Source organism: Mobula hypostoma, chromosome X2, assembly GCF_963921235.1.
Source record: "Mobula hypostoma chromosome X2, sMobHyp1.1, whole genome shotgun sequence".
In the NCBI taxonomy this organism is placed as follows: Eukaryota; Metazoa; Chordata; class Chondrichthyes; order Myliobatiformes; family Myliobatidae; genus Mobula; species Mobula hypostoma.
Window position 1 is genome coordinate 37,900,313 of NC_086129.1, and position 26,220 is coordinate 37,926,532.

General features: G+C 40.7%; 1 protein-coding gene across 4 annotated transcripts in view; it reads right to left on the reverse strand.

The window, feature by feature from the left end:
* nectin1b (nectin cell adhesion molecule 1b) overlaps nucleotides 1-26,220 on the reverse strand; it is a 544,761-nt gene that overhangs the window by 70,218 nt on the left and 448,323 nt on the right. For all 4 annotated transcript variants that reach the window (XM_063038123.1, XM_063038120.1, XM_063038124.1 and 1 more), the window contains exon 6: nucleotides 3,478-3,625. In XM_063038123.1, the coding sequence (XP_062894193.1) occupies nucleotides 3,478-3,625 (148 nt within the window). The remainder of the gene's footprint in view (nucleotides 1-3,477; nucleotides 3,626-26,220) is intronic.

Sequence of the window (26,220 nt, forward strand, 5' to 3'; positions counted from 1 at the left end):
GAAGCAGACTCGATGGGCCCACTGGCCTAATTCTGCTCCTATGTCTCATGGTCTTATGGTGGTGGTACTGATTCATTACACACGACATTGTTGCCAGTCCAGGGGTGGTGGTACTGATTCATTACACACTGCTTCATGGTAGATTTTATGGTCTTCACAAGCTACTTCGCACCTTATGTAATCTCTGCATATTCTTCTATCATGTTCTCTCTTATTCACTTACCTACTTTTCCTTCAAATATACCGATGCCACTAGTCTAAACTACTCCTTGTTAAAGCAAGTTCCATATTCTAGCCACTCTCCAATAAGTTCTATTTGAATTCCTTATTGGATTTCATGATGAATAACTTAATAAAAGCGGAATACTGCAGACACTGCAAATGTGAAATAAAATCAAAAAATGCTCAACATATTTGATGAGTCAGGTAGCATGAGGGGAGAAAGAACGTGCCATCCTTTCTTTGAAATGTCAACTTTAAGTGTTATCTTAATTCTGTACAGATGTGCCTGCTTTCCCCATATTTTTTCTGCACATACCATGTTGCAGTTCATAACTTTGTTCAGACATTTATAAGCTTAAGTCATAAGATGTCCATTAGGATAATCCTCAATCTTTTTCTTTCTAGAAAAAAATGAGCCCCAGACTGCTGAAATTTCTGATGGCTATAATGTGTCAGCTCTTAAGGCATAGTCCCAGTTTAGAGGGACGCTAAAGCAGCCTTTAAATAAATCCAAGCTGTCTGGAGGTTTGTGTTTCTGGTGTCTGGGTTGGGGTGATGGACTTTCTTTCATCTTGTCGGTAGGTATAAGTAACTGGATCACAGACTCAAGCAATTCTAATAAGATCACATACACCTCATTATCGTTAGTGCCACAATTCCTGCTGATGTTAATTGCTTTGTGGTATCACATCTAAATCAGGCAAAGCACATGTACCATACTATATTTCAAGATTGGTCCAATGAATACATATTAATCTGGATAAATCAATCATTCCATTACCAAGACAGAGGAATAAAAAATCCAAATTTTGGAAAAGTACAGAGGAAGTTCCCTAAGGAAGAGAGGAAGTGACTCTACAGCAAGGTTAAGTTCTTACAGTAGATCCCTCTCAGGCTGCCTCTTGGGATCATTTTTAAAAGTTCAAAGTAAATTTATTATCAAAGTACATGTGTGTCACCATATACAACCCTGACATTCATTTTCTTGTGGGCATACTCGATAAATCTAAAGAATAATAACCATAACAGAATCAATGAAAGACCGCCCAACCTGGGCGTTCAACCAGCGTGCAGAAGACAACAAACTGAGCAAATAATGAAAAAAGAAAAAGAAAAAAAAGCAATAACTATCAAGAACATGAGATGAAGAGTTCTTGAGAGTGAGTCCATAGGTTGTGGGAACATTTCAATGATGGGGCAAGTGAAGTTGAATGAAGTTATCCCCTTTGGTTCAAGATGGTTGAGGGGTAATAACTGTTCCTGAACCTGGTGGTGGGAGTTACTCCATCAAAGCTGCAATTTGTGGTTGCATTTTACCATGATGTGCTGCACTTTGCTGGAAGGCCCTATATTATTATACTTTAAAGGATGTTACAATCCTGCTGATGGAGTTTAATATTTTTGCACAAGGTAGTGTAAATACAAAGCAGGTGTGTCTGGCTCAACAAACATATATAGTGTTAGAGTGTTTTTTAGGTTTCGCACATATAACAATTTACTTCAGCCACCAATCTTCAGATCTGAATATAGACTGTAGATTAAATATAAAATGCAGCTCTGAACAATAGGTTCCTAAGAACCATGAACCACAGTTAATTGGAAGACCAGAGAATGCTGATTTCAATTCATTATTTGTGTGTCACTTGGGTGACTATAGTGTGGGTGCGAAGAGGGAGGTCTAAAGGTTGTGTGTAGTTCAAAGGAAGCATTGTGATTGCATCATAAATATGAAAGTGTCCTGAATTATCCTTTAATCTTTAGCATATAAAATATTGTGTAGTGTTTGGTCAAGCAGGCCTTCTTCCTCCAAAAGGTTGTCCGTATCATTTTATTGAATAAAGAGACTGCTTCATATCTACCAGTACTATCTCTGGTGACTTCGTTCACGCACCAACATACAGGACCGCATTCACTTAATGAATCACATTGATGTGTAACTCGATGAAATATCAAACTTACAAAGCAGTTAATAAAAAAACTTCCACCTGTGAAAATGCAGCTAAGTAAGAAGATAGGCAAAGGGACTCAGGGATATTTTAATAAGATCTTAACAGTTCTAATTTAATGTGCTAACTTCATCATAAAGAGCCTCCGGCAAGAACTAATGATGACTGCCTTTACTGAGTAAGCTGAAGCAACAGAGAAAGAGACGTAAGTAGGGAGGGCTAGAGATTGAGATAGAGATATTTTAAAGACAGAATGAGAAAGATGGATATATGAACTGATAGATTAAAAGATATAAGGAAATGGAGGTAAGGAAAGAAAGATAACATTTGAAAGAGATGGATATTTAAAGACAGAAAACTTGACAGGGAGATAGATAGAATAAATAACAGATATTAAAAGATAAAAAAGTGAGAGCTCATTAACTTTGTAAACACTGAGCCTTTCAGAATCATAACATTTTTCATGTTGATATCAAGACCAAAGTGGGTCCTTCTGAGTGAGGGACCCCTTGATACAGATGGCACTGCTCTACTCTGCCAGTCCCTCTCACTCCCATTCTACCTCTGTTACTCTCTCCCTCTCTCTCTGTCTATGTGTTGAGGCAGCTGGTTTTGGTGTCCTAGGGAGGTACATCAGGGAAACAATTATATGGGCCCTCTAAATCCATGCACACTGTTGGTCACCCATTTAAACTTATTCTACACACTTATCCTACGCTCTTTCCATTTTGTTTATTCTCCCACCTTCTCATCAGCTCATCCCGGATTTTCACTGGCACACAGAGAGACAATTCACAGTGGCCAGTTAACCTATCATCCTGCATGTCTTTGGGATGTGGGAGGAAACCGAGGTGGTCATGAGGAGAATATGAAAACTCTACACAGATGCCCCCAGTGGTAATAATTGAACCTGTGTCCCTGGCGCTGTGAGGCGGAGTGTCTCACCCACGGCGCCACCATAGTGTATTTCAGAGTCAGAGAGTCATTGTGTATGGGACAGGGTGGTGAGACATTTTACAGTGATGTTTCAGGTTAAAATATTGCTTAGCGGACTTCCATTGCTGAATCTGCAATTTTTGTGAAATTACAATATAATCAGAAACTAGTCAGTGTTCAGTCCTGCATCAGCAATTAGCATCTTGTCACGATTCAGTGAGTACTTGGTCAGTCCTTAATCAGTATTCAATCCTTGGCTGTATTTGGTCAGTGCTCAATTAGTACTCAGTGAATATTCAGTTAATACCAAGCATGCAGTCAGTATGTGGTTAGCACTTGGTCAGAAGTTGCTTGGATCTCAGCCAATACTCACAGGTCATTGTCTGTGTCTGCTCGATTCTTTTGCTGGCGTCGGTAAATAAAGAAGATTGTCACTACGGCACTGATGATGATAACAGCAGCGATAATTCCACCCAGAATTCCTATTACACTTCCAGGGGCTCCCTGGGGTAGTGGCTTATCTGTAAACAGAGAGCAAACGTAAATTTTTAAATTGCTTTATTCTGAACTTCAATGAACAACTACAAATTGAGACTTATAACTCCTTGAGGACCACCGTTAAGCATACATGAGCAAAATAAATAGAAGAGCTTGCTAACACAGGTAATCTGAAATAGGAGATGCAGTAAATTCCTTGAATTAAATGACCTCTGGGCTATTGATTACTCTCTGGAACTTTGCTTCACTGTAATGTTACTCTTTGGAACTTTGGTCTCCTACTTACCAATGGATAGTCGCAGTGTCAACCTCCGGGCCGCGGACTAATACCGATGCGTCGCCTCTGATCTGGGCCGACATATACGTGCCGGGCAGCACCTAATTAATTAGCTTGTTTATTTTGGCTTTTTTCTTAAAGATGTGCTGGGTGCGTCCCGGCTACCGCTGCACCCCTGCTTGCTTCGCAGATCGGTATCGGTCCGCGGCCCGGAGGTTGGGGACCACTGGAGAGAGGTCTGTAATTGTGCGTCTCTCTTACCATTTCTCCCTCTTATCTTCTTCCCTACTTGTGTAGATACCTTGTTAGAATTTCAGACATGATGGTCTATCACTCCCTTGCGGCCAGATAATGAATGACAGCCAGCCATTTGATTAAGAAGGGCATCAAAGCAAGAGCAATTCTTCTTGTTCACGACATACACACTCAAGCGCGCGCGCGCACACACACACACACACACATACACTTCAGTGAGGGTCACTAGATCCAGTTCAGACACTGAAACCAAAGCTGTGTTCATAGTTCAGTGACGCTGAGACCAACAACTAGTCAAGTTATTAATGGGTTGCGTTATAGTGTAGCGACTAGCACTATCATACCACAGCACCAGTGATCACTGAGCAGGGTTCAATTCCTGTCACTGTCTGTGAGGAGTTTGTACGTTCTCCCCTTGACCTCATGAGTTTCGTCAGGGTGCTCCGGTTTCCTGCCACATTACAAACATGCAGAGTTAGGGTTAGTGAGCTGTGGGCATCTATGTTGGCGATGGAAACTTGGCGACCCTTGTGGGCAGCCCCCAGCACAATCCTCAGACTGACGGTCGTTGACACAAAATAATGCATTTCACTGTATGCTTTGATGTACATTTGACAAGTAAAGCTAATCTTTCTCTTTTCAAAGTTATCTTTATCTCTAACTATAGTCCTGTTACGTACCCCGTAACTGGGTTGCCAAACCAGCAGAAATGGACTACTTAGTTGGAGTCTGGTTCAACAGAAGCTAATAAAGTTTTATTAAAGAAATAAGTAACACAGTACTTTAATCGTAAGGATATAAATGCAACAGGTTAGCAATGATAAAACACACATGTACACAGAACTAGGGTAATAGGAATCAACCAAGCTCTATCGCAGTCTAGGGGTAAAATGATCAGTCTCAAGTGACGCAGAGTTCAGTTCAGCTGAGTACAGTTCACAGTAATCGCTGCTGTGCCGTTGGGGGGAGAGACAGAGAATATGCAAATCTGATTCAGACGGACCTTTGATTTTCTTCGCAGTTAGCTTTCGGGCAAACCCTTTTAATGTCTTCTGTGGTCACCGACTGTGACTCCTCCGTTCCGGATACGACCGTTCTTCCGCGGTGAACCCAGCACCCAGGCAAGGGCGGACACACACACCAGGTTCCCACCGATCGTCCCCTTTTCACCCTGTGCATCTATGGTCAGTTCCTGCGACCAGGCCTCCAAACTCCTACAAACTTGTGGGGGAACACTGCTCTTCCAGGGTCTTGTTATCTCGTGATCTCGTGATGTGTGTCGTGCCTTAGCGAACCTGTTCTTTTTATCCCCCTGCCGGGGTATCACCTGTCCATCAAACTTCAAACAGTTCAGGTTCAAAGCAACCAGTCTGTCAATACTCTTAATTGTGTTTCTTTTCTGTTATCTCTCTCCTCTCTCATTAACATTTTGAACGCTTCTCCATTGTCTCCCTTATCTCTCTCATCAGTATCAATCTTCTGATAACTTGGTTTGTCGTCACAGTCCCTACTCCCGTTGTCAGTTAATCCAGGTACTGGACCTCTTGGTCTCTCCAGCTTCATTTACCTGAAGAGACCAAGATGTGTGACCAAGCACAGTATGGGACAGTGATGTAGCTTATTGGTTTGTAATCCTGTTTCGAAATATATCTATATCTTTATATGTTGATTTTTTTCCCTCCATACCTATCTTAGCATGAACATCTGTGAACTGATATATCTGTTCAGATGTGTCCACAAGTCATTGTTTACCTTTATGTCGCTGTGTGTTATGGATTCACACACAAAAAGGCGGAGGCTGATTCTCATCCTTCAAGGAGTTCACTTTAGCCGAGCCCAGTGAGGGCACACGTCTGCTAATGTCTACAGATGCCACTTTGGTTGGCCACTGTATTGACTTCCCAGTACTGAGGTCCACTAAAGTGGCATCTATCAACGATTATGATTGAGACACAAAGGAAGCCCTCAAAAGCATTGAAAAACTGAGACCAAGTACAGTATATACATTCAATTTTATATATACTGTATACTACATAAATTGTATTTTTTACTACATTCCCTTCTGCCTCAACCAAACCAAAATTACTTAACAAATTTCACTGGAGATCTCTCCCCGTTAAGGCATCTAAACTCCACATGAGGATTTTTGCTTTGCACTGTCTGATTTGCCCAGATAGTCCACCACCAGCATCTGATCCTGTCTTCCTTCATCAGCACTCATTCCCAGCACCGGAAGATGACTGAGAGCATCTGCCTTTCCATGGTACTTCCCAGTTTTGAGCGCAAAGGTATATCCACATGCTTTCAAGGTCAAAGCCCATCTTTGAGCTCCCAGGGAAGCTTTCTAAAGCTTGGCTTCATTTCATAGATTAGGAAAATCAAGGCTTGCTGATTTATGTAAATATACTTATGGAACTGCTGAGCTCTGTACTTACAGCACATGACAGCTAAACCTTCTCTAGCCAGCTGACAGTATGTTCTTGCTGCTTCTGTCAGTCTTCTGGACATAAACTCTATTGACTTCTCAGAACCATCCTCCATCGATGGGACAACACAGCACCAACACCATATGGTGATGTGTCACATGATCAGATTAACTCTCTGGTGCCTGGTGCACCAGCACATCAACAGATCATGCTAAAAAAGCCCTTTTAGTCCGACCACTCCTCACCCACTTCATTTTGTTTCGCTCTTCTCACTGCTGCCATCAGGAAGAAGGCACAGGTTAACTGCGTTAATACGACCAATCAAAGTTAAATACAAAGGAAGCCATTTAGATGAAAGTTGAATAATATGGTCTATTAATGGTAAAAAGTTAGTCTTAAATAAATCTTTGTATTTACAAGTAATTTTAATCCCAAGTTGTTTAAAGTTGTTCATAGAGCACATATGTCCAAAGATAAGTTAGCGCGCTTTTATTCTCATATTAATCCTTTTTGTGATAGATGTCCGGGGCAGATAGCCTCTTTAACTCATATGTTTTGGTCTTGCCCTACTTTGGAAACTTTTTGGAGAGACATTTTTAATATTATCTCCAAGGTATTGAATATAGATATCTCTCCTCACCCTATTACTGCTATCTTTGGACTACCTAAAATTTCCAGTAATCTCTCCCCTTCAGCCCGTAGAATGATTGCATTTCTTACTTTAATGGCGAAAAGATGTATCTTACAACATTGGAAAGAGCTTAATGCTCCAACTACCTTTTTTTGGTTTTCTCAGACGATATTATGCTTGAACTTGGAGAAAATTAGAAGCAATCTTTATGACTCCTCTTTTAAATTTGAACAGACTTGGAGATCTTTTATTCAATATTTTCATTTAATGTAATATATACCCTTCTTGTTTTTTTTCACTGTTTTTAATGGAGGTCGGGATTGAGGACGTGATTTTAAGTTTAACTCTGTTTGGTTTCAAGTTAGCCCATTGCTTTGCATTGCTTTTAGTTAGTTGCACGGTGGGTTTTTTTGGGTTTTTTTTTCTTTTTCTCTATTGATATATATATAAAATTAGTATACTATTATGTTACCTTGGTATATTATGTTTAAATTACATTGTTTGTAGTTTTTTTTTGTATTAATATCTTTTGTAATTTTATTATATTTTAACAATGTATTAGTTTCTATATGGCTTACCTTTTTGTATACTTACTTAATAAAAAGATTTAAAAAGAAAGGAAGAAGGCACAGGAACCTTAAGACCCAACGCCACCAGGTTCAGGAACAGTTATTACCCCTCACCCATCAGGCTCTTGAACCAAAAGGAGTAACTTCACTCACTTGCCCCATCACTGAACTGTTACCACAACCTGTGGATTCCCTTTGAAGGACTCCTCATCTCATTTTCTCGATATTTATTATTATTATTTATTTTTCTTTTTGTATTTGGACTGTCTGTTGTCTTTCGCACATGGGTTGTTTGTCTTGTTGTGTGTGGGATTTCAATGATTCTATACTGTTTCTTTGTAATTACTGTGAATGCCTGCAAGGAAATAAATCTCAGGGTAGAATATGGTAACATATATGTACTTTGTTAACAGATTTACTTTGAACTTTGAATGGATGGAGCTAAGTGCATTGCTAGAACTGGCAAGAACTTGATTATAATGTTTCTGCAACCCCAGTTTTGACTTTCAGTTGATTATGTTAATTGGAACAAGAGCACTGATAATGTTTAACTGGGTGTAGTCCTTTTGTGATCATGCATTACTTTGAGAACTGTACATTGTTCAATAAAGTACACTTTGTTCTCCTTACATAAAACCCTGCCTTTGCTGGTCTACTCAAAGCTTACCCCGGCAGAGGTTCATTTTGTATGACTGTTGTACCTAGGATATTGTCCACGTGTACAGCAACAATGGGAATACTCTGCAACAACCCCTTCTACGGCTCACTGACAACACTATGGAGGGTGGTTGCTTACGGTATATATGAACAAGCCCAAGTGCGTTGACAGTCCCGCCGCTGCCTTTAAGGAGTTTGGACGTTCTCCTGTGACTGCAAGGCTTTTCCCTGGGTGCTCCAGTTTCCTCCCTCAATCCAAAGGTGTACCAGGTAGCAGGTTAATTTTTTCAATGAAAGTCCTCCATCTCTGTCTGCCCATACTGTCGCACACAGATGTAGAAGGATTCTTCATTGCTGTTTCCATAACAGTTGTTTTTTGACCAGTCAGGGTTGTCAGCCCTGAGCTGAACCCCTGAACCTGGAGGACCAGTGAACCACTCTTGGTCTGTCCTCTACCCTTTGACCTGTTTGGCATGGGCAACCATAAAGCATAAAGCATAAACCGTAAAGCCAAAGCATAAAGCACTGACTCCAGCCAACATAGCGCTCTGGGTCACTGAGGCACACAAGCCTCCAAACCCTATGACAAGGTCATAGTCATAGTCATACTTTATGGATCCCGAGGGAAATTGGTTTTTGTTACAGTTGCACCATAAATAATTAAATAGTAATATGTTAATTATGCCAGGAAATAAGTCCAGGAACCGCCTATTGGCTCAGGGTGTCTGACCCTCCAAGGGAGGACTTGTAAAGTTTGATGGCCACAGGCAGGAATGACTTCCTATGACGCTCAGTGTTGCATCTCAGTGGAATGAGTCTCTGGCTGAATGTACTCCTGTGCCCAACCAGTACATTATGTAGTGGATGGGAGACATTGTCCAGGATGGCATGCAACTTGGACAGCATCCTCTTTTCAGACACCGCCGTCAGAGAGTCCAGTTCCATCCCCACACCACAGAGGCCGTGGTCCTCTTGGAGGAGTAGGTTAATTGGTCATTGTAAATTGTCCTGTGATTAGGCTATGGTTAAATTGGGGTTGTTGGGTGGCGCAGCTCAACGAGCTGGAAAGGCCAGGTCGGTGCTGTATCTCAATAAATAAATAATAAGAATACTTCTGAAGTGAATCCCTTAATACTAGCTGTGCATCTGCCTGACTGCTGCCATCCAGACTAAACTGTAACCATGTTGTCTGCACTAGGAAAAAGATACTGCTCCAGGGGGTGAGACTTGATTAACAGTCAGCTTGTAATCTCCACAAATCATGCTTTAACACCAGCATAGTTGGTCCTGCCCATTTTGAGGATTTAACAGGTTCAATTATTTTCCCACAAAGAAGCCTGTCAATTTCTGCCTTTGATGTTGGTTTCATTGCATAAGCCGCTAGCTTGAAGAATCCTGGTGGAACATCAGAATCAACATGAATTTTGGCTTGGATACCCTTCAATATGCCTGTCTCCTCTTTGAAGGCCACTTTATGGCTCCTCAGCACCTTCTGTCATGTTCCAAGATTCAAGGTTGTTTAGTATCATTTCCAGTACACAAATGTAATAGGAGAATTAAATAATTGTTATTCCGCATCCAATGCAGCACAATAAAGAATGCAATAAAAATTAAAACTCTATAAATATAAATACATATAGCCTACATCCATAAAGTGATGCTACTAGGCACAGGAGTGTCTGTGCATAAGGTGACTATTGATCAGTCTTACTCTTTGGGGAAAGTAACTGTTTTTGAGTCTGGTGGTCCTAGTCTGGATGCTACGTAACCTCCTTCCCTTTGGGAGTGGGACAAGGAGTCCATGAGCACGGTGGGTGGGATCCTTCATGATGTTACCGGCCTTCTTCTGGCACCTTTCTGTATATACGTATGTCCTGCTGCTGGTGATGTATTGGACAATTTTGACTGCTCATTATACAGCCTTCCTGTCCTCTGCAGTTTCTGTACCATGCAGTGATGCAGCATGTTCGTAAGCTCTCTACCGCGCGTCTGTAGAGGGACGTGAGTATAGATGTGTATCGTCCAGCTCCCTTCAGCCTCCCCAGCATTGGTGAGCTTTGTTAATTGTGTAGAATGTGTTCCGGGACCATATCTGTCAGTAGATTCTGCTGGAATGTTTCCCATATCCAGGTGAATGTCCTTTAGGCAGTCTCTTCCCAATAGGTTCGGTTTGCAGAAACTACATCTGGAACATTTTAACCTGTCTTTGGTATTTCAGTTGCACCAGCAATTCCAATGATTAAGTGCTTTCACCTGTAACATTTCCAGGTTCATCTGTGCCTTTTAAAAGTCCGGTATATCCTTTTCTAGCCACTCAGCTGGATATTCCATGTAACACAGCATTTGGTGTCACATCTCTTTAATTCATGACATTGATCAACAGTTCTAGTTTGTTGAGTCAAGGAATCATTTGCTTTGAAAGAGGCTCTTTGGTCCACCTAGTCTACACTGACCATTTTCACCAATCCGAAGCTAATCCATTTTATGTTCATCACATTCAGAATCAGGTTTAATATCACCTGCATATGTCGTAAAATTAATTGTCTTTGCAGCAGTACAACACAATACATAATAATAGAGGAAAAACTGTGAATTACAGTAAGTATATTATCTAAGTCTGGGGAGCTCAAAATGAAGTGATTCTGCAGACTGGAACATCGAAGCTACGAGCTGCTGGCCTTCCCTTTTGCTGTGGAAGGAGTGATACCCCTCTCTCCCTCGTTAGTGAGAGAAAGAGAGAGCCTGTGGGATGTGGAACTGTTGGGGTGAACAGTGGTTTTCGATGGACTCTAGATCATGGTTTCTTTGGAGGCTTTGCTATTGCTGGCATGGCGGGGTGGGGGGAGCTGATGCTTTCTGCTGGAGCAACTGGGGGGAGGTCTGATGCCTTACTGCTACTTGTGCGTTGGAAGGGGAGGGGGCTTTGGGGTTCTAATGCTTTTTCTGTCATTCATTCATTGGGGTTTTACTTCTGTTTTGTGGATGTCTGCGAAGAGTAAAAATTTCAGGTTGTATACTGTATACATTCTCTGATGTTAAATGGAACCACTGAATCAATGAACCACTTTATTGCACTACTTATTTAAGTTAACTATATATATAAATACTTGCTGTAATTCACAGTTTTTCTCTAATATTATGTATTGTATTGTACAGCTGCTGCAAAAACAACAAATTTCACAGCATATGCTGGTGATGTTAAATCTAATTCTGAATCTGATCTGCTGAGGGAAAATAAAAATACCCCAGGAAGATCTACAGAGACACATAGAGAGCATACAAGCCCCACATAGACAGCAATGGAGGTCATTGGAACTGCGAAGTCAGGACTGAACTCAGGTCACTGGAACTGTGACATCAGGACTCAACCGGGGTCACTGGAACTGTGAAGTCAGGACTGAACTGGGGTCACTGGAACTATGAGATCAGGACTGAACCGGGGTCACTGGAACTGTGAGATCAGGACTGAACTGGGGTCACTGGAACTGTGAAGTCAGGACTGAACCCAGGTCACTGGAACTATGAGATCAGGACTGAACCAGGGTCACTGGAACTGGAGATAAGAACTGAACCGGGATCACCAAAACTGTGAGATCAGACTGAACCGGGGTCACTGGAACTGTGAAGTCAGGACTAAACCCAGGTCACTGGAACTATGAGATCAGGACTGAACCGGGGTCACTGGAACTGTGAAGTCAGGACTAAACCCAGGTCACTGGAACTATGAGATCAGGACTGAACCGGGGTCACTGGAACTGTGAATTCAGGACTGAACCATGGTCACTGGAACTGGAGATAAGAACTGAACTGGGATCACCAAAACTGTGAGATCAGACTGAACCGGGGTCACTGGAACTGTGAAGTCAGGACTGAACCCGGAGGGATTCTCTTGGGGCACTAGATGCAGTAAGTCGCATTTTGGCTTTGCTCCGTTCATTTTTCAATCTTTTTACCACCCTTTTACTATCTATATTAAAGTGTTTAAAACACTTTTATATGCTTGAACTTTGGTTATTAATCGCTGGAAATGAGTACCAGAGGGAAAAAGCCATTAGCCGCAGGCAAGGAAGCCGGTAATGGAAATGGAAGGAGAGAAGGTGACTTTCAGCAGCCGAAGTCTCAGCTCACTTTGGAGGCTACGTCGAAGCTCCTGGATGATAAATTCGATACAAGATTTTCTAATTTGGAAGTATTATTAAAGGAGATCGAAAGTAGACTGGGAGCACTTAAACCGGAGTGTGAAAAACAACAACGGCAAATTTCCGAACTCGATGAAGCTGGTAGACAGAGAGAATGCAAGCCAGATTTATTGGAAAAGAAATTAACTTCGACCACTCAAACACTGGAACAATATAAAGCTAAGATTATCGACCTGGAAAATCGCAGTCGTAGACAGAATTTGCGAATAATAGGACTCCGTGAAGACGTTGAGAGTGGTGACCTTACTAAATGTTTTTCTCAATTTTTAATGGACATGTTCGGCTCTGAAGTTTTTTCTATTTCCCCTATACTTAGATCGCGCCCACCGGGCGTTAAGAGCAAAACCCCTTAAAGAACTGAAACCCAGACCTGTTATACTCCAGTTCCACTATGTGCATAGCAAGAGGCATTTCATTTGAATTGCCCGTCGGAAAGGGGTTATCGAATACGGAGACCTCAAGTTTCGTTTGGTCGAAGATTAAAGTCCTGAGGTAATGCGAGAAAGATCGCTTTATAAACCAGTGATGTCCGAGCTCTATCCAACCAGCTCTGCTATTTCCAGCTTGCCTAAGGGTTGTTCCGCTTGATAAATCACGTAAATGGTTTAAATCCGCGGACGAAGCTCATCAATTCCTTGAGGATCAACGTTTGATCTTAGCTGTCTAATAAATTTACTGTTTTTTCCATGTCTGTATTCATTTGGTTTATGAGTTAATAACCAGTTCATAGATTTGGACTTTTAAAGTTTGAAGAATTTTGCCCTTGGTTTGATAATGCTCGTACTTTGTTTTGGATTATGGATATTTATCACACTTTTATGTTTAAGTTCCTTTTTTTCCTCCCTTTATTATTTTATTTTATTATTTTCAATTGTTTGTTTTTCCATTCCTATTCCATGAAACAAAGTTAATAATATTATCCATTGTACGTGGATAAACCATATGGTGTGTAAAGGGTTAACCTTACTGCATAGGAAACTCATGACTCTCGGTTAGTTTCATCTGTTACTGCCTGTAAGTATGATGCAATTGCCGTCTCTGAGGTAACTTTCAGTGCCAGACAATGGCGGTTTAATTCTACTCTGCTTCAGGACTTAAACTTTGTTAACTTTATTAAAGAACAGATTGTCTTTTTCTTCTCAACTAATTTTACGGAAGAAATTTCCAGTGGGATATCATGGGACACTTTTAAAGAATATATCCGTGGGAAAATTATTTCATATTCTGCTGGATTGAAAAAATGAATTAATAATGAAATACGTACATTGGTTGATAAGATTAAAGAAATTGATAAAAAATATTCTGCTGCTCCTAATTTGGAGCTTTACAAAAAGAGAGTTGAACTTCAAATGCAACACAGTTATTAACATCCCCAATTGAAAATCAATTACTTAAAACTAGGAGTCAATTTTATATATCTGGTGATAAATCGGGTAAGTTACTGGCCAACCAATTGAAAGCTGCTTCGGCTAAACATCAGATTATTAAAGTTCGTAAACGGGATGGTACTTTGATGGTTGACCACGACGAAATTAATAATTCTTTTCAAGTATTCTATACCTCTTTATACCAATCAGAATTTCCTGATGATTCTACCATAATGCATGAATTTTTAAGAAAATTGTATATCCCGAAATTACCACTTAATGAATGTTTAACATTAGATGCACCCATTACGGAAGAAGAAATAAAGAAAGCAATTTCCTTGATGAATTCTGGTAAAAGCACCCAGCCTGGATGGGTATATAGTAGAATTTTTAAAATCTTTTTCAAGTCTACTTTCTCCTTGGTTATGTAGAATTTTTAAGGATACCTTATTTGTAGGTAAATTACCACAATCTTTTTATGAAGCATCTATTTCTTTAATTCCTAAAAAAGATAAAGATCCCACTGAATGTGCATCATATAGACCTATATCCTTGTTAAATGTGGACTCCAAAATTTTTTCCAAAATATTAGCAATTAGATTGGAAAATGTATTGCCACAAATTGTCTCTGACGACCAGACAGGATTTATTAAAAATCGTTATTCGTACTTTAATGTTAGGAGATTGATGAACATTGTATATACTTCTTCGTCTAAAACTCCAGAACGTGTTATTTCACTTGATGCTGAGAAAGCATTTGATAGAGTTGAATGGGAATATCTATTTAACATCCTTGAGAAATTTAATTTTAGCCCAAAATTCATATCTTGGATTAAATTGATGTATCATACACCTTTGGCTTCTGTACTTACTAATAATCAGAGATCCCCCTTTTTTAGGCTTTTTCGAGGCTGTCCTTTAAGCCCTTTACTATTTGATATTGCCTCGGAGCCCTTGGCAATCGCTCTTTGTGATTCACCCAATATATTTGGCATTATTCGTGGTAATGAGACGCATAAGGTATCATTATATGCAGATGACCTGTTACTATATATCTCTAATCCAGAGAAATCCATCCCTGCAGTAATATTACTACTTGCTCAGTTTAGTAGTTTTTTTGGTTATAAGTTGAATCTTAATAAGAGTGACCAAATATGCAAGTTCCAATCTATAGACAATCACCATTTAGACTGGTTACTGATTATTTTACTTATTTGGGTGTAAAAATTACTAAGAAGCATAAGGATCTATTTAAAGTTAACTTTTTACCCTTAATTGATCATGTTAAACAATTGCTTACTAAATGGTCCCCATTGTCCCTATCATTGATTGGTCGAATCAATGCTATTAAGATGATTATTTTACCTAAGTTTCTGTATCTATTTCAGGCAGTACCAATCTTCATCTCTAAATCCTTTTTTGATATTATTGATTCTAAAATTTCTTCATATATATGGCAGAATAAAAATCCTAGATTACGAAAGAAGTACTTACAGAAATCAAAAAAGGATGGCGGTTTGGCATTGCCAAACTTTAGATTCTATTATTGGGCAATTAATATTCCATACCTAACGTTCTGGACACAAGATTTGGATGAAATCCCATGTCCACGATGGGTGAACCTCAAGTGTGAGTCTGTACAGGGGTTCTCATTGGCTTCTATTTTAGGGGCTTTGCTTCCCTTTGCATTTACTAAACTGAATAAACAAACAATTAATCCGATAATTAAACATATGATATAAATATGGTTTCAATTTCGTAATTTTTTTGGATTGAATAAGTTTATCCTATCAAGTCCTAGTATATCCAATTTTTTCTTCCGACCATCCAGAACTGATCAAGCTTTTCTTTTATGGAAAACGAAGGGAATAATATGTTTTCATGATTTATTCGTGGTTAATTGTGTCATGTTCTTTGAAAAGTTGTCTAATAAATATAATTTGCCTTGATCACATTTTTTCAGATATTTACAGATTAGAAACTTTTTGAAGGTTATTTTACCTACTTTTCCGATATCACATCAAACTGAAATTACCGAAAATATTTTAGGTTTAAACCCCTATCAGAAGAGTTTAATAGCAATTGTTTATGATTTAATTACGAAAATACGTTTAGGTATGTCTGATAAAATTAAGAATGAATGGGAAAGAGAACTTCAGGTACTGTATCTTTACCCATAGAGAAATGGTAGAAAATTCTCCAACTAGTTAACGCTTCTTCAATGTGTGCTAGACACACTTTGATACTATTTAAGGTGGTTCATAGGGCCCATAGGTCTAAGGATAAGTTAGCTCGTTTTTATGGTCATATAGTCATGTGTACAGTTCTGGTCACCGAATTATAGGAAAGATGTCAATAAAATTGAGAGAGTACAGAGGAGATTTACGAGACTGTTGCCTGGGTTTCATCTCCTAAATTACAGAGAAAGGTTGAACAAGTTGGGTCTTTATTCTTTGGAACATAGAAGGTTGAGGGGGGACTTGATAGAGGTGTTTAAAATTATGAAGGGGATTGATAGAGTTGATGTGGATAGGCTTTTTCCATTGAGAGTGGGGGAGATTTAAACAAGAGGACATGAGTTGAGAGTTAAAGGGCAAAAGTTTAGGGGTAACATGAGGGGGAACTTCTTTACTCAGAGAGTGGTAGCTGTGTGGAACGAGCTTCCAGCAGAAGTGGTTGTCGTTTAAAGTTAAATTGGATAGATATATGGACAGGAAAGCAATGGAGGGTTATGGGCTGAGTGCAGGTTGGTGGGACTAGGTGAGAGTAAGAGTTCGGCACGGACTAGAAGGGCCGAGATGGCCTGTTTCCGTGCTGTAATTGTTATATGGTTATATGGTTATATAAATCCTGTCTGTGACAGATGTAATTCAGAGGTAGCTTCCTTGACACATATGTTCTGGTCTTGCCCTCTTTTAGAAAAATATTGGAAAGACATTTTTGATATTATTTCAGTAAGTTTGCGTATTGATTTACAACCTCATCCTATTACTGCAATTTTTGGATTACCAATGATAGACTCTAGTCATTTATCCCCTTCAGCTTGCCGTTTGATTGCGTTTGTTACATTAATAGCCAGAAGATCCATTTTATTTAAATGGAAAGATTCTAATCCCCCTACTACATTTCAATGGTTTTCCCAAACTATAACATGTTTAAACTTGGAAAAAATTCGGAGTGATCCTTCGGTTAAATTTGAAGAAACTTGGAGGCCATTTATTCAACATTTTCATATGATGTAAGCTGACCTTCTCTGGATCCTTTTCAATAACTTTTTGTTTGTGTACAGAGGAGCGGAATTAATGACAAATAATGATCTTAACCGATGACATATGGCAGCCCAGTCTTTGGTTTGTTTTGCTTTGTTTTGAGTGTAGGGGATAAAAACTTAAAAAAAAATCTTTTTCATGTTCAGTTATTAAGAGATTGGGAGGTTTAAATTGAATATGTTACTCGGAGTCTGTGTCTGTATACGTTAACCGTTATTAATGTAATCCCGATCTTTTTGTATTATTATCATTGTTATGTTTATCAATTTGAAACTCAATAAAAAAGATTGAAAAAGGAATGAACCCAGGTCACTGGAACTGTGAGATCAGGACTGAACTGGGGTCACTGGAACTGTGAGATCAGGACTGAACTGGGGTCACTGGAGCTGTGAAGTCAGGACTGAACTGGGGTCACTGGAACTGTGAAGTCAGGACTGAACCCGGGTCACTGGAACTGTGAAGTCAGGACTGAACTGAGGTCACTGGAACTGTTAGATCAGGACTGAACCGGGGTCACTGGAACTGTGAGGTCAGGACTGAACCCAGGTCACTGGAATTGTGAAGTCAGAACTGTACTGGAGTCACTGGAACTGTGGAGACAGGACTGAACTGGGGTCACTGGAGCTGTGAGGTCAGGACTGAACTGGGGTCACTGGAACTGTGAGGTCAGGACTGAACTGGGGTCACTGGAACTGTGAGGTCAGGACTGAACTGGGATCACTGGAACTGTGTGGAACTGCTGCCTTTTCATTAAACATTGTGGACTTCAACTCTGTAATGCCACCTTCCCTTGCATCCTCTATGTGGTGAGTATTTTGTTGCCTGATATTTGCTTTATGTTTCTCCTTGCAGACTCTGGCAGTTTAATGTTTTAAACCACATGTGCAACCATTTACTTACACGATCTAGCATTCAGAGTGTGTTTCCCATATACAGTAGTATGAGATTTTGTTGATCTTTATAAAATGATGCTCGACTTGCTCTGAAATAATGCAATTTGTGGTTTGTCCATTCTACAAACTATTACTTGAAATACCGAGCCTCAAACCCTGCCTGGCTTTTACTTTGCTTATTATACGGCTTCTTTCAAAGATGAAATCTACTTCAGTAACAACTGCCTCTGATTCACTGTGAACATCGATGGAAGTGCGTTAGCATAATTATAGCCTTGATGAAAGTTGCTCAGTTCAGCTACATTCTCTCAGCGATTGTTATATTGGGTATTCTTAACCACAACTCAAACTTAAACTTTTGCAAAATACCCCTTCGTTTTAGGTTAAAGTGATTCTTCCAAAATTCCACCCATTCCTTATTTTTTATAATTGGGTTTCAGCTTTCTCATTAAGCTACATGTAGTGCTCCCATCACACTAATTAGGAGAAAACTCTGTCTATGTACGACATTGATGCTGCTTACAGCAAAGAAGTGTGAAGGCATCTTGCAATATTCCTTCCATATGTGGGTTTGAGAATCAAATTCTCCACTTGAGTCTATTTTTGTGACCATTTTTCAATGCTGACAGATATTAGACTCGCGTTCTCTTTCTGTGCTTTTTTTTTGAAGTAAGCTTAGCTTAGGTCCTACCTAATTTTGCGAATAATTTTCCCCATTGCCAATATGTTATAACTTCAAATGCAAACAATAATGGAGACTACGTTTTATCTACGAGGAAGTTAATTCTTTTCTTCAAGTCTGCCGAGTTTACATTTCTGCAAACACATCCTTACAGAGATCCATCAAAATGGCATCTGCCAAGCATAAGATAAGGGCCCGAAAGCACCTTCGCCCCTATAGGTTTAGAGGATAACAACTACCAACTATAACCATTCTACAATGGTTGTCACGGTTTGGGCTGTGATTACATGTGCACTTGTGGTTGTATGTCCAGGAGTCAATGCATGTGCAAGCCCTTCCATGCATATCTAGCTGTATGAGGAAGGGGAGTGGAAGCAGAGGGCGATGTGGGAAGGGAGGGAAGTAGAAGGGGAGGGGAAGGAGAAGGGGGGAGGATCCCTGCAGCATTTGGTGATCCTGTGATCTCTGTCTCGGAGGCCAACTTCAGAACGTCTTTCAAGAGGGTAAACGCTCGCAAGGCAACAGGCCTCGATGTTGGACTGGTAGGGCTCTGAAAGCCTCTTCCAACCAACCGGTGGGTGTGTTCAAAGGCATTTTCAATCTCTCATTGCTACAGTCAGAAGTGCCCACCTGTTTAAAAGGGCAACACTCATACCAGTGCCCAAGAAGAGTAGGGTGAGCTGCCTCAATGACTATCATCCAGTAGCGCTCACATCACTGTGAGGAGTTGCTTTGAAGAGGTTGGTCATGGCTAGAATCAGCTCCTACCTAAACAAGGAGCTGGACCCACTGCAATTTGCCTACTGCCACAAGAGGTCTACAGCGGATGCGATCTCACTGGCTCTACACGCGGCCCTGGGTCACGCGGACAACACTAATACTTACGTTATGCAGCTGCATGTGTGAGGATTAGTCTTCCTGTGCATGAGTTAGCATTTATACACACGGTATAAATACATTTGATTTTGTGTACAATACAAATGTTTTTGTGCATACGTGTGCATGCAGTGCAAATGACTGTGTGTGTGCTTGTGGGTATATGAATGGTGCATGCAGGTATTTCCATAGGCTAACCTATATACACTCAGAGACCTCCTGTACCTAATAAAGTGGCCACTGAGTATATGTTCATGGTCTTTTGCTGCTGCAGCCCTTCCACTTCAAGGCTCGACGTGCTATGTTCAGAGATGCTGTTCCGTGCACTACTGTTATAACACATGGTTATTTAAGTTACTGTTGCCTTCTTGTCAGCTCGAACCAGTCTGGCCGTTCTCCTCTAATCACTCTCATTAACAAGGCGTTTTCGCCCACAAAACAGCTGCTCGCTGGATGATTTTGGTTTTTCACATCATTCTCTGTAAACCCTGGAGACTGTTGTGTGCGACAATCCCAGGTGATCAGCAGTTTCTGAGATACTCAAACCACTCCATCTGGCACCAACAATCATTCCATGGTCAAAGAACACTTAGATCACATTTCTTCCCCATTCTGATGTTTGGTCTGAACAATAACGGAACCTCTTGACCATGTCTCAAACAAAAGAAAATCTGCAGATGCTGGATCTGCAGGTGCTGCCGAAGGGTTTCGGCCCGAAACATCAACAATACTCTTTTCTATAGATGCTGCCCAGCCTGCTGAGTTCCTCCAGCATTTTGCGTGGGTTTCCCTTGACCATGTCCGCATGCTTTTATGCATTGTGTTGCTGTCACATGATTGGCTGATTAGATATTTGCATTAATGAGTAGAGGTACAGGTGTACCTAATAAAGGGGCCACTGAGTGGATATGAGTGATGCATGCAGACATTTGCATAGCGTAACCTGTATATGTGACTTATTAAGCAATAAACAAGCTGCTGGAAGTCTGGTACAAAGAGTCTCAACCTGAAACAGTAACTGTCCATTTCCCTCCATAATGCTGCCTGGCTTGCTGAGTTCCTCCAGCGGGTTGTTTTCTCGCTCCACGTTCCAGCATCTGCACTCTCTTGTGTCTCTATGTGACTTTTTATATGATCATACAACTATGTGTACTTGTATGAGTATCTGTGCATGTGTCAGTACATATAGATGCATGAGCAAGTTTTCTTGAGTGGATTTGCATGTGTGCACAGGTGCTTGTGGGTGGCAGGGTGGAGATGCGTCTGTAGTGAAGGAGGTGGAAGATACTCCTTCCCTCGGCTAGCCTGCAGGTCACCCTTGGGCAAAGTGTGACACTGATCAGAGTCACTTGAACCCATGGGAGCAGGTGGTGGATGGTCATATGAGCAGGTGGTGCACATCACAAATCCTGGTTATGTGATCACTGACGCCAGGCAGACAATCTCCGAAGAGTATTGATAATGACTGCGGTCACCTGTCTTGTAAAGACGCTGCCCAGAAGAAGGCAATGACAAACCACTTCTGTAGAAAAATTTGCCAAGAACAATCGTGGTCATGGAAAGACCACAATCGCCCATGTCATACGACACGGCACATAATGGACGAATGAGTGAACGATGGGTGCTTAAGCGTACGTTTTTTAGCTGCACCTTTCAAGTTAAGTGATGCATTGGGAGCGCATGGTGAGGTGACATGGGAAGTTACCAGATGGGACAGTTTCTTGCATTATTACCTCTCGCTGTAATTTGAGATGAGATCACTTGCCCAACCTTGCTTTCCATTTGGTACTTATTGTAGTGTGGATCATGAGGGAGCAGGTAAGGACATTAAGAAGTTATATCACTATCTCTAAGAACTCGATTTCATGGGTCAGTAAAACCAATCAAGGGTTTCTTGTGTATTAGCCACACAGCTGTGCTCTGTTTAAATTGGAACAAGGCAAATGATGATGGTCAGTGTCCGGATGAAACTTATTTCCTCATAAAGACCATCTAGGTGCTGTGATCTAATTCAATTAGTGTCAAATCTAAAATGTATGCTGTAATTGAATCTGTTTAAATCAGCAGTGACCCGGTGTCATCTCACTCTTTGCATCATCCTTGTGTCGGAGACACTCCTGGCACAATCCTCTATGGTCGATGAGTGAAAGTCTACAGAATTCACAGCCCCACTGATCAGGCACCACATGAGCCTCCTCCATTTTTCTTTCAGGGATCCATCACAATATCCAAGCAGCTTTATCTCCAGCGCACGCACATCTAACTTCCTGTTAAATTCATCCATCCAATTAGCATTTAGCATTAGTACAACCATGAGCTCCACAATCTAACCACTCTCCGGGCAGCGTTTTCCGTAAATTCCATTTTTGAATTTTTTAGAGTCTATCTTATATTTATCTTCCTTAACAATAGTCTTGCCCACAAACAGCTACACATTCTCATCCAAAGTGACCCTTAGGTGCTGTCTTTCATATTTACCAGATTCAGTGCTGATTGAAACAGCACTTTGTATCAGCACAAGTTCAAGTTTGTCATTCAACCATGCACATGAATACAGCCAAACGAAACAGCCCTCCTCTGCGGTCAAGGTGCAAAATACAGAGCCAGCAATCACACACAGCATATATAGCACATATAACTATGATAGCAAAAAAAACATACACTTACAAAATAAAATATTAAAATATAAAAATATAGCCCAAGTCTCTAAATGTCATGGCCTGTCGGTTGATGGTCCACGGATGTTGTCCCGGAGCCATGTTTCTGCAAGAACAAGACTGCAGCAGTTCTTCAAAATGCACAGTGCAGCTGCAGACAAATGCAATCCAGCTTGTCTTCCACCAACCAAACACTAGAGAGGAGGGACCAGTCCCCTAATGACATGCCTCCACAGCTGTCTGTGGTAATGATTTCCACATTCACCACCTTCATGCTAAAGTTCCTCCTCATCTCTGTTCTAAAGGAATGTCTTTCTATTCTTAGGCTGTGTCCTCTGGTCCTCGACTCTACCACAATAGGAAATATCCTCTTTACATCCACTCCATATATGTCTTTCAATATTTGGTAGGTTGCAATAAGATCCCCCTCTCATTTTTCTAAACTCCAGTAAGTACAGGCCCATAATCATCAAATGCTCCTCATACATTAACCTTTTCATTCCCGGGATCATTCTCATAAACCTCCTTAGGATCCTATCCAGTGCTAGCACATCCTTTCTTAGATATGGGGCCCAAAGAGTGGTAACCGGTGGGCAGACCTGTGCCACAAATTCTGCAAACAGTGGGGTGACAAACTCATCTATCCGAGTTCTTGACTGTGTTTGCAATGTGGAGATTACACATTCTGTTCTGATTAGAATCCTAAGAAAAATATTTGGGATCTTTGGTGTGATAGGAGCAATATTTATGAGCATCTTGTTGGCTGTCTGTCATTTCTATCTGGAACAATCAACTATCTCCAAACCCTATTTCAGCAAATAAAACGTACAACGTATTCCTTGCAGGAGGAGAAGAAAATGCTGGGAATGGAAGACCTGGAGGATAGTGTTTTACTTTAAAGAATAAATCCATTGGACGTGCGTTAAGTTGAAGCATAGCTAAAAATCCAGTGTTGTCTCATATTATCAATCAGAGCTTATCATTACCATCATTAAATGCCCGTTATGCCGCGGATGTTTAGTGCAGCAATGAAGGTTCTCCATCTGTCCTTGGCCATCTTCTCTATTGTGCCCCAGGTGTGGTTCAGGGTCCTCATTCTCCCCGTGCGGTATGGCCCCAAGTTGTCTTTGGTCTCCCTCATTTCCTCCACCCTTCAGGGGCCCAATGAAGTGCTGTCTTGATGATGGAGTTGGCCTCTCTTCTCATCATGTGCCCAATCCATCTCCAACGTTTCCCCATGATGATTGTGGCCAAGTCCTCTTGATGGCATTGAAGGAGGAGGGTGTGGTTGGAGATTAATCTTGGCCAGAAAATACACAGGATCTTCCAGAGTTTACGAGCTGATATATTTCAATAAAAATATGATATTTACAGCAATGGGATGTATAGTGTGAGCTAAACTCAAAAGATTATTTCACATTATCTGAATAATATATTTTAATGTTAAATTCCTCCTTTATCCCCCATGTGACAACTTCTCTCAAGCCACTTACCTTTGAAAATAGAGAGATTAGCTTTATTTGTCACATGTACCTCAAAACATACAGTGAGATGTGTCATTTGTGCCAAATCAAATCAGCGAGGGTTGTGCTGGCAGTCTGCAAGCGTTTCCAGCATCAACATAGCATGACCACAAATCACTATCTCTAATCCATACGTCTTTGGGACGTGGGAGGAAACTGGAGAACCTGGAGGAATCCTAAGCAGTCACGGGGAGAATGTAGAAACTTCTTACAGACAGCAGCAGGAACTGAACCTCAATCGTTGACTGCTTGATGATGTAATAGCGTTCTGCTCCCCACCACGCTAAGAAGCTGTATTATTGGATTATTTTAGGAGTGACATGCCTGCTCAGATTGCTTAAAGGCCTCCTCCAGTACAATTCTGGTCCTCCATAACTGTAATGAATCCTTCTTCTACTTTTTATCACTTTCCAGAAATGTTGTACTGGAATACTTCTCCAAGTTTCTCTGAATCTATAACAGCAGCAAGAGCTGTCCTTATAAAGCCAGTTTGGCCCTTCTGTGCCTGTGTAACAGAGGTGTACTCAAATATAAACTCTGAACCCAATCTGACCATTCTGAATTTAATATGAGTCCAAGGGCTTGTAGGTTTTTAAAACTGGATGCACATATCAGTCGCTTTAGTGTATGAGGTTGTAGATTCGTGCACTGGTCCAGGATTGTAATCCCGACTAACACTCCAGTGTGCTGCTGAGAGATTGTCATCCTTTGGAGTGTGACATTAAAGCAAGGCTCCTCCTAGCTGTTCTTCTGTTGTTCAGGGTCAAAAGATCTCCCAGTGTCTTGACATACACTACCAACTAACTAATCATCCATCTGTCAATGCTGTTGTGCGGCCTGACTGTGCAAATTACCACTCACTTAGGCAGCAAATCTACATGCACTGCACTTCAAAGTATTTCATTATCTGCAAAATGCCTTGGGACGTTCCTGAGATGTGTTCAGGTTTCGTAGAAATCTTCCTTTTCATTCATCCCATTGGACACCCACAGAATGGTTTACATATATAGAAACACACACCTAATTAAAGGTCATCAATTGCACTTAAAAAGGTATCAGTTAAATTGGTATTGAGATGCAAACATTTGTCCCACTCACTGTTGTAGTGACAAAGCAGTAAGCAAATTGAAAAATCAGCCACACAAGATGTGGTTGTTATAGCAACTGTACAAGTTACGAAACATGGAAAGAGCCTTCTGTCCATCACAGAAATGCTTTCCACAATCCTGTTTACTCTAACTCATCACAGACTCTTCCCGCAAATTTACTGTCCTTTTCTGCAGGTCCTGCCCCAGTTACAGCAGGTTTCATTCCTGTGAACCTTTTGTAAACCAAACAACTCACGTTAGCAGTGCGGCTCTGAACCAGGTTACCACGCAGCAAAAGCTGCCTGCAGCCCCGTATCCCGCCAGTCTCCCAAACTGTACATAAATCAGTAATCCGCAAGCATGGGAGGACCTATTCAGGCAGCCTTACTGTGGATATTTGCAATCCCTTTAATCTCCTTCTACAGTTCCTGTACTCTATCCCATCAAAGACCTAACTCACCATTTGATCTTATGTTTATGTAGCATTTATCTTGATTTTTACCTCTGTTAAGAGATGGTAGGATATTAAACAAATGGGAGTAAAGAACTTCCATTTCCTCATTTACAGAAAAAAAACCAATGGCAAGAATGAAGTTTGCAACCACCGTTGGCTAGGTAGTCCATCTCACCCCCTCCCTCTTATCCACTCCTTTTGCGCTACTTATTTAATTTAATTCTTATTGTAATTTATAGTTTTTAATATTATGTATTGCAATGTACTGCTGCTACAAAACAACAAATTTCACGACAGTGATATTAAATCTGATTCTGATTCCTGAGGACCCTGACTCCAGGGATCCAGTTAAATCTACTCCACTTGATAGCAACAACTCAGTTAGGTATACTGTTAAAGCTAAGGGCCTCACCACACAGAACAAGCCTTGCCTGATGTCAGGTTACTCCTGTATGGCTAGAACCATGGCAAACTGGCAAATTGCCTAGATACAGTGGATTCCAATTAATTGCGACATATCGGGGCCAGTACATTTTCGCCCAAATAAACGGCTGCCCCAATTAACCAAAGTTCCGTGGAAATAGTTAAAAAGGTATCGAAAAGACAGGCTACTGTTTAAATGCATAACTAGTTATGTATTTAAATGAAATACAGAACAAATTAGATCACTATCAATACTACTACAGTACTAGAAAACTGTCTATTAGTTCCTAATATCTATCGATGAAGGAATTCATCCAGTGTACGTGTTCTTTTGATCGACTGTAAATAAACAAAATCAGTGCAGACACCTAG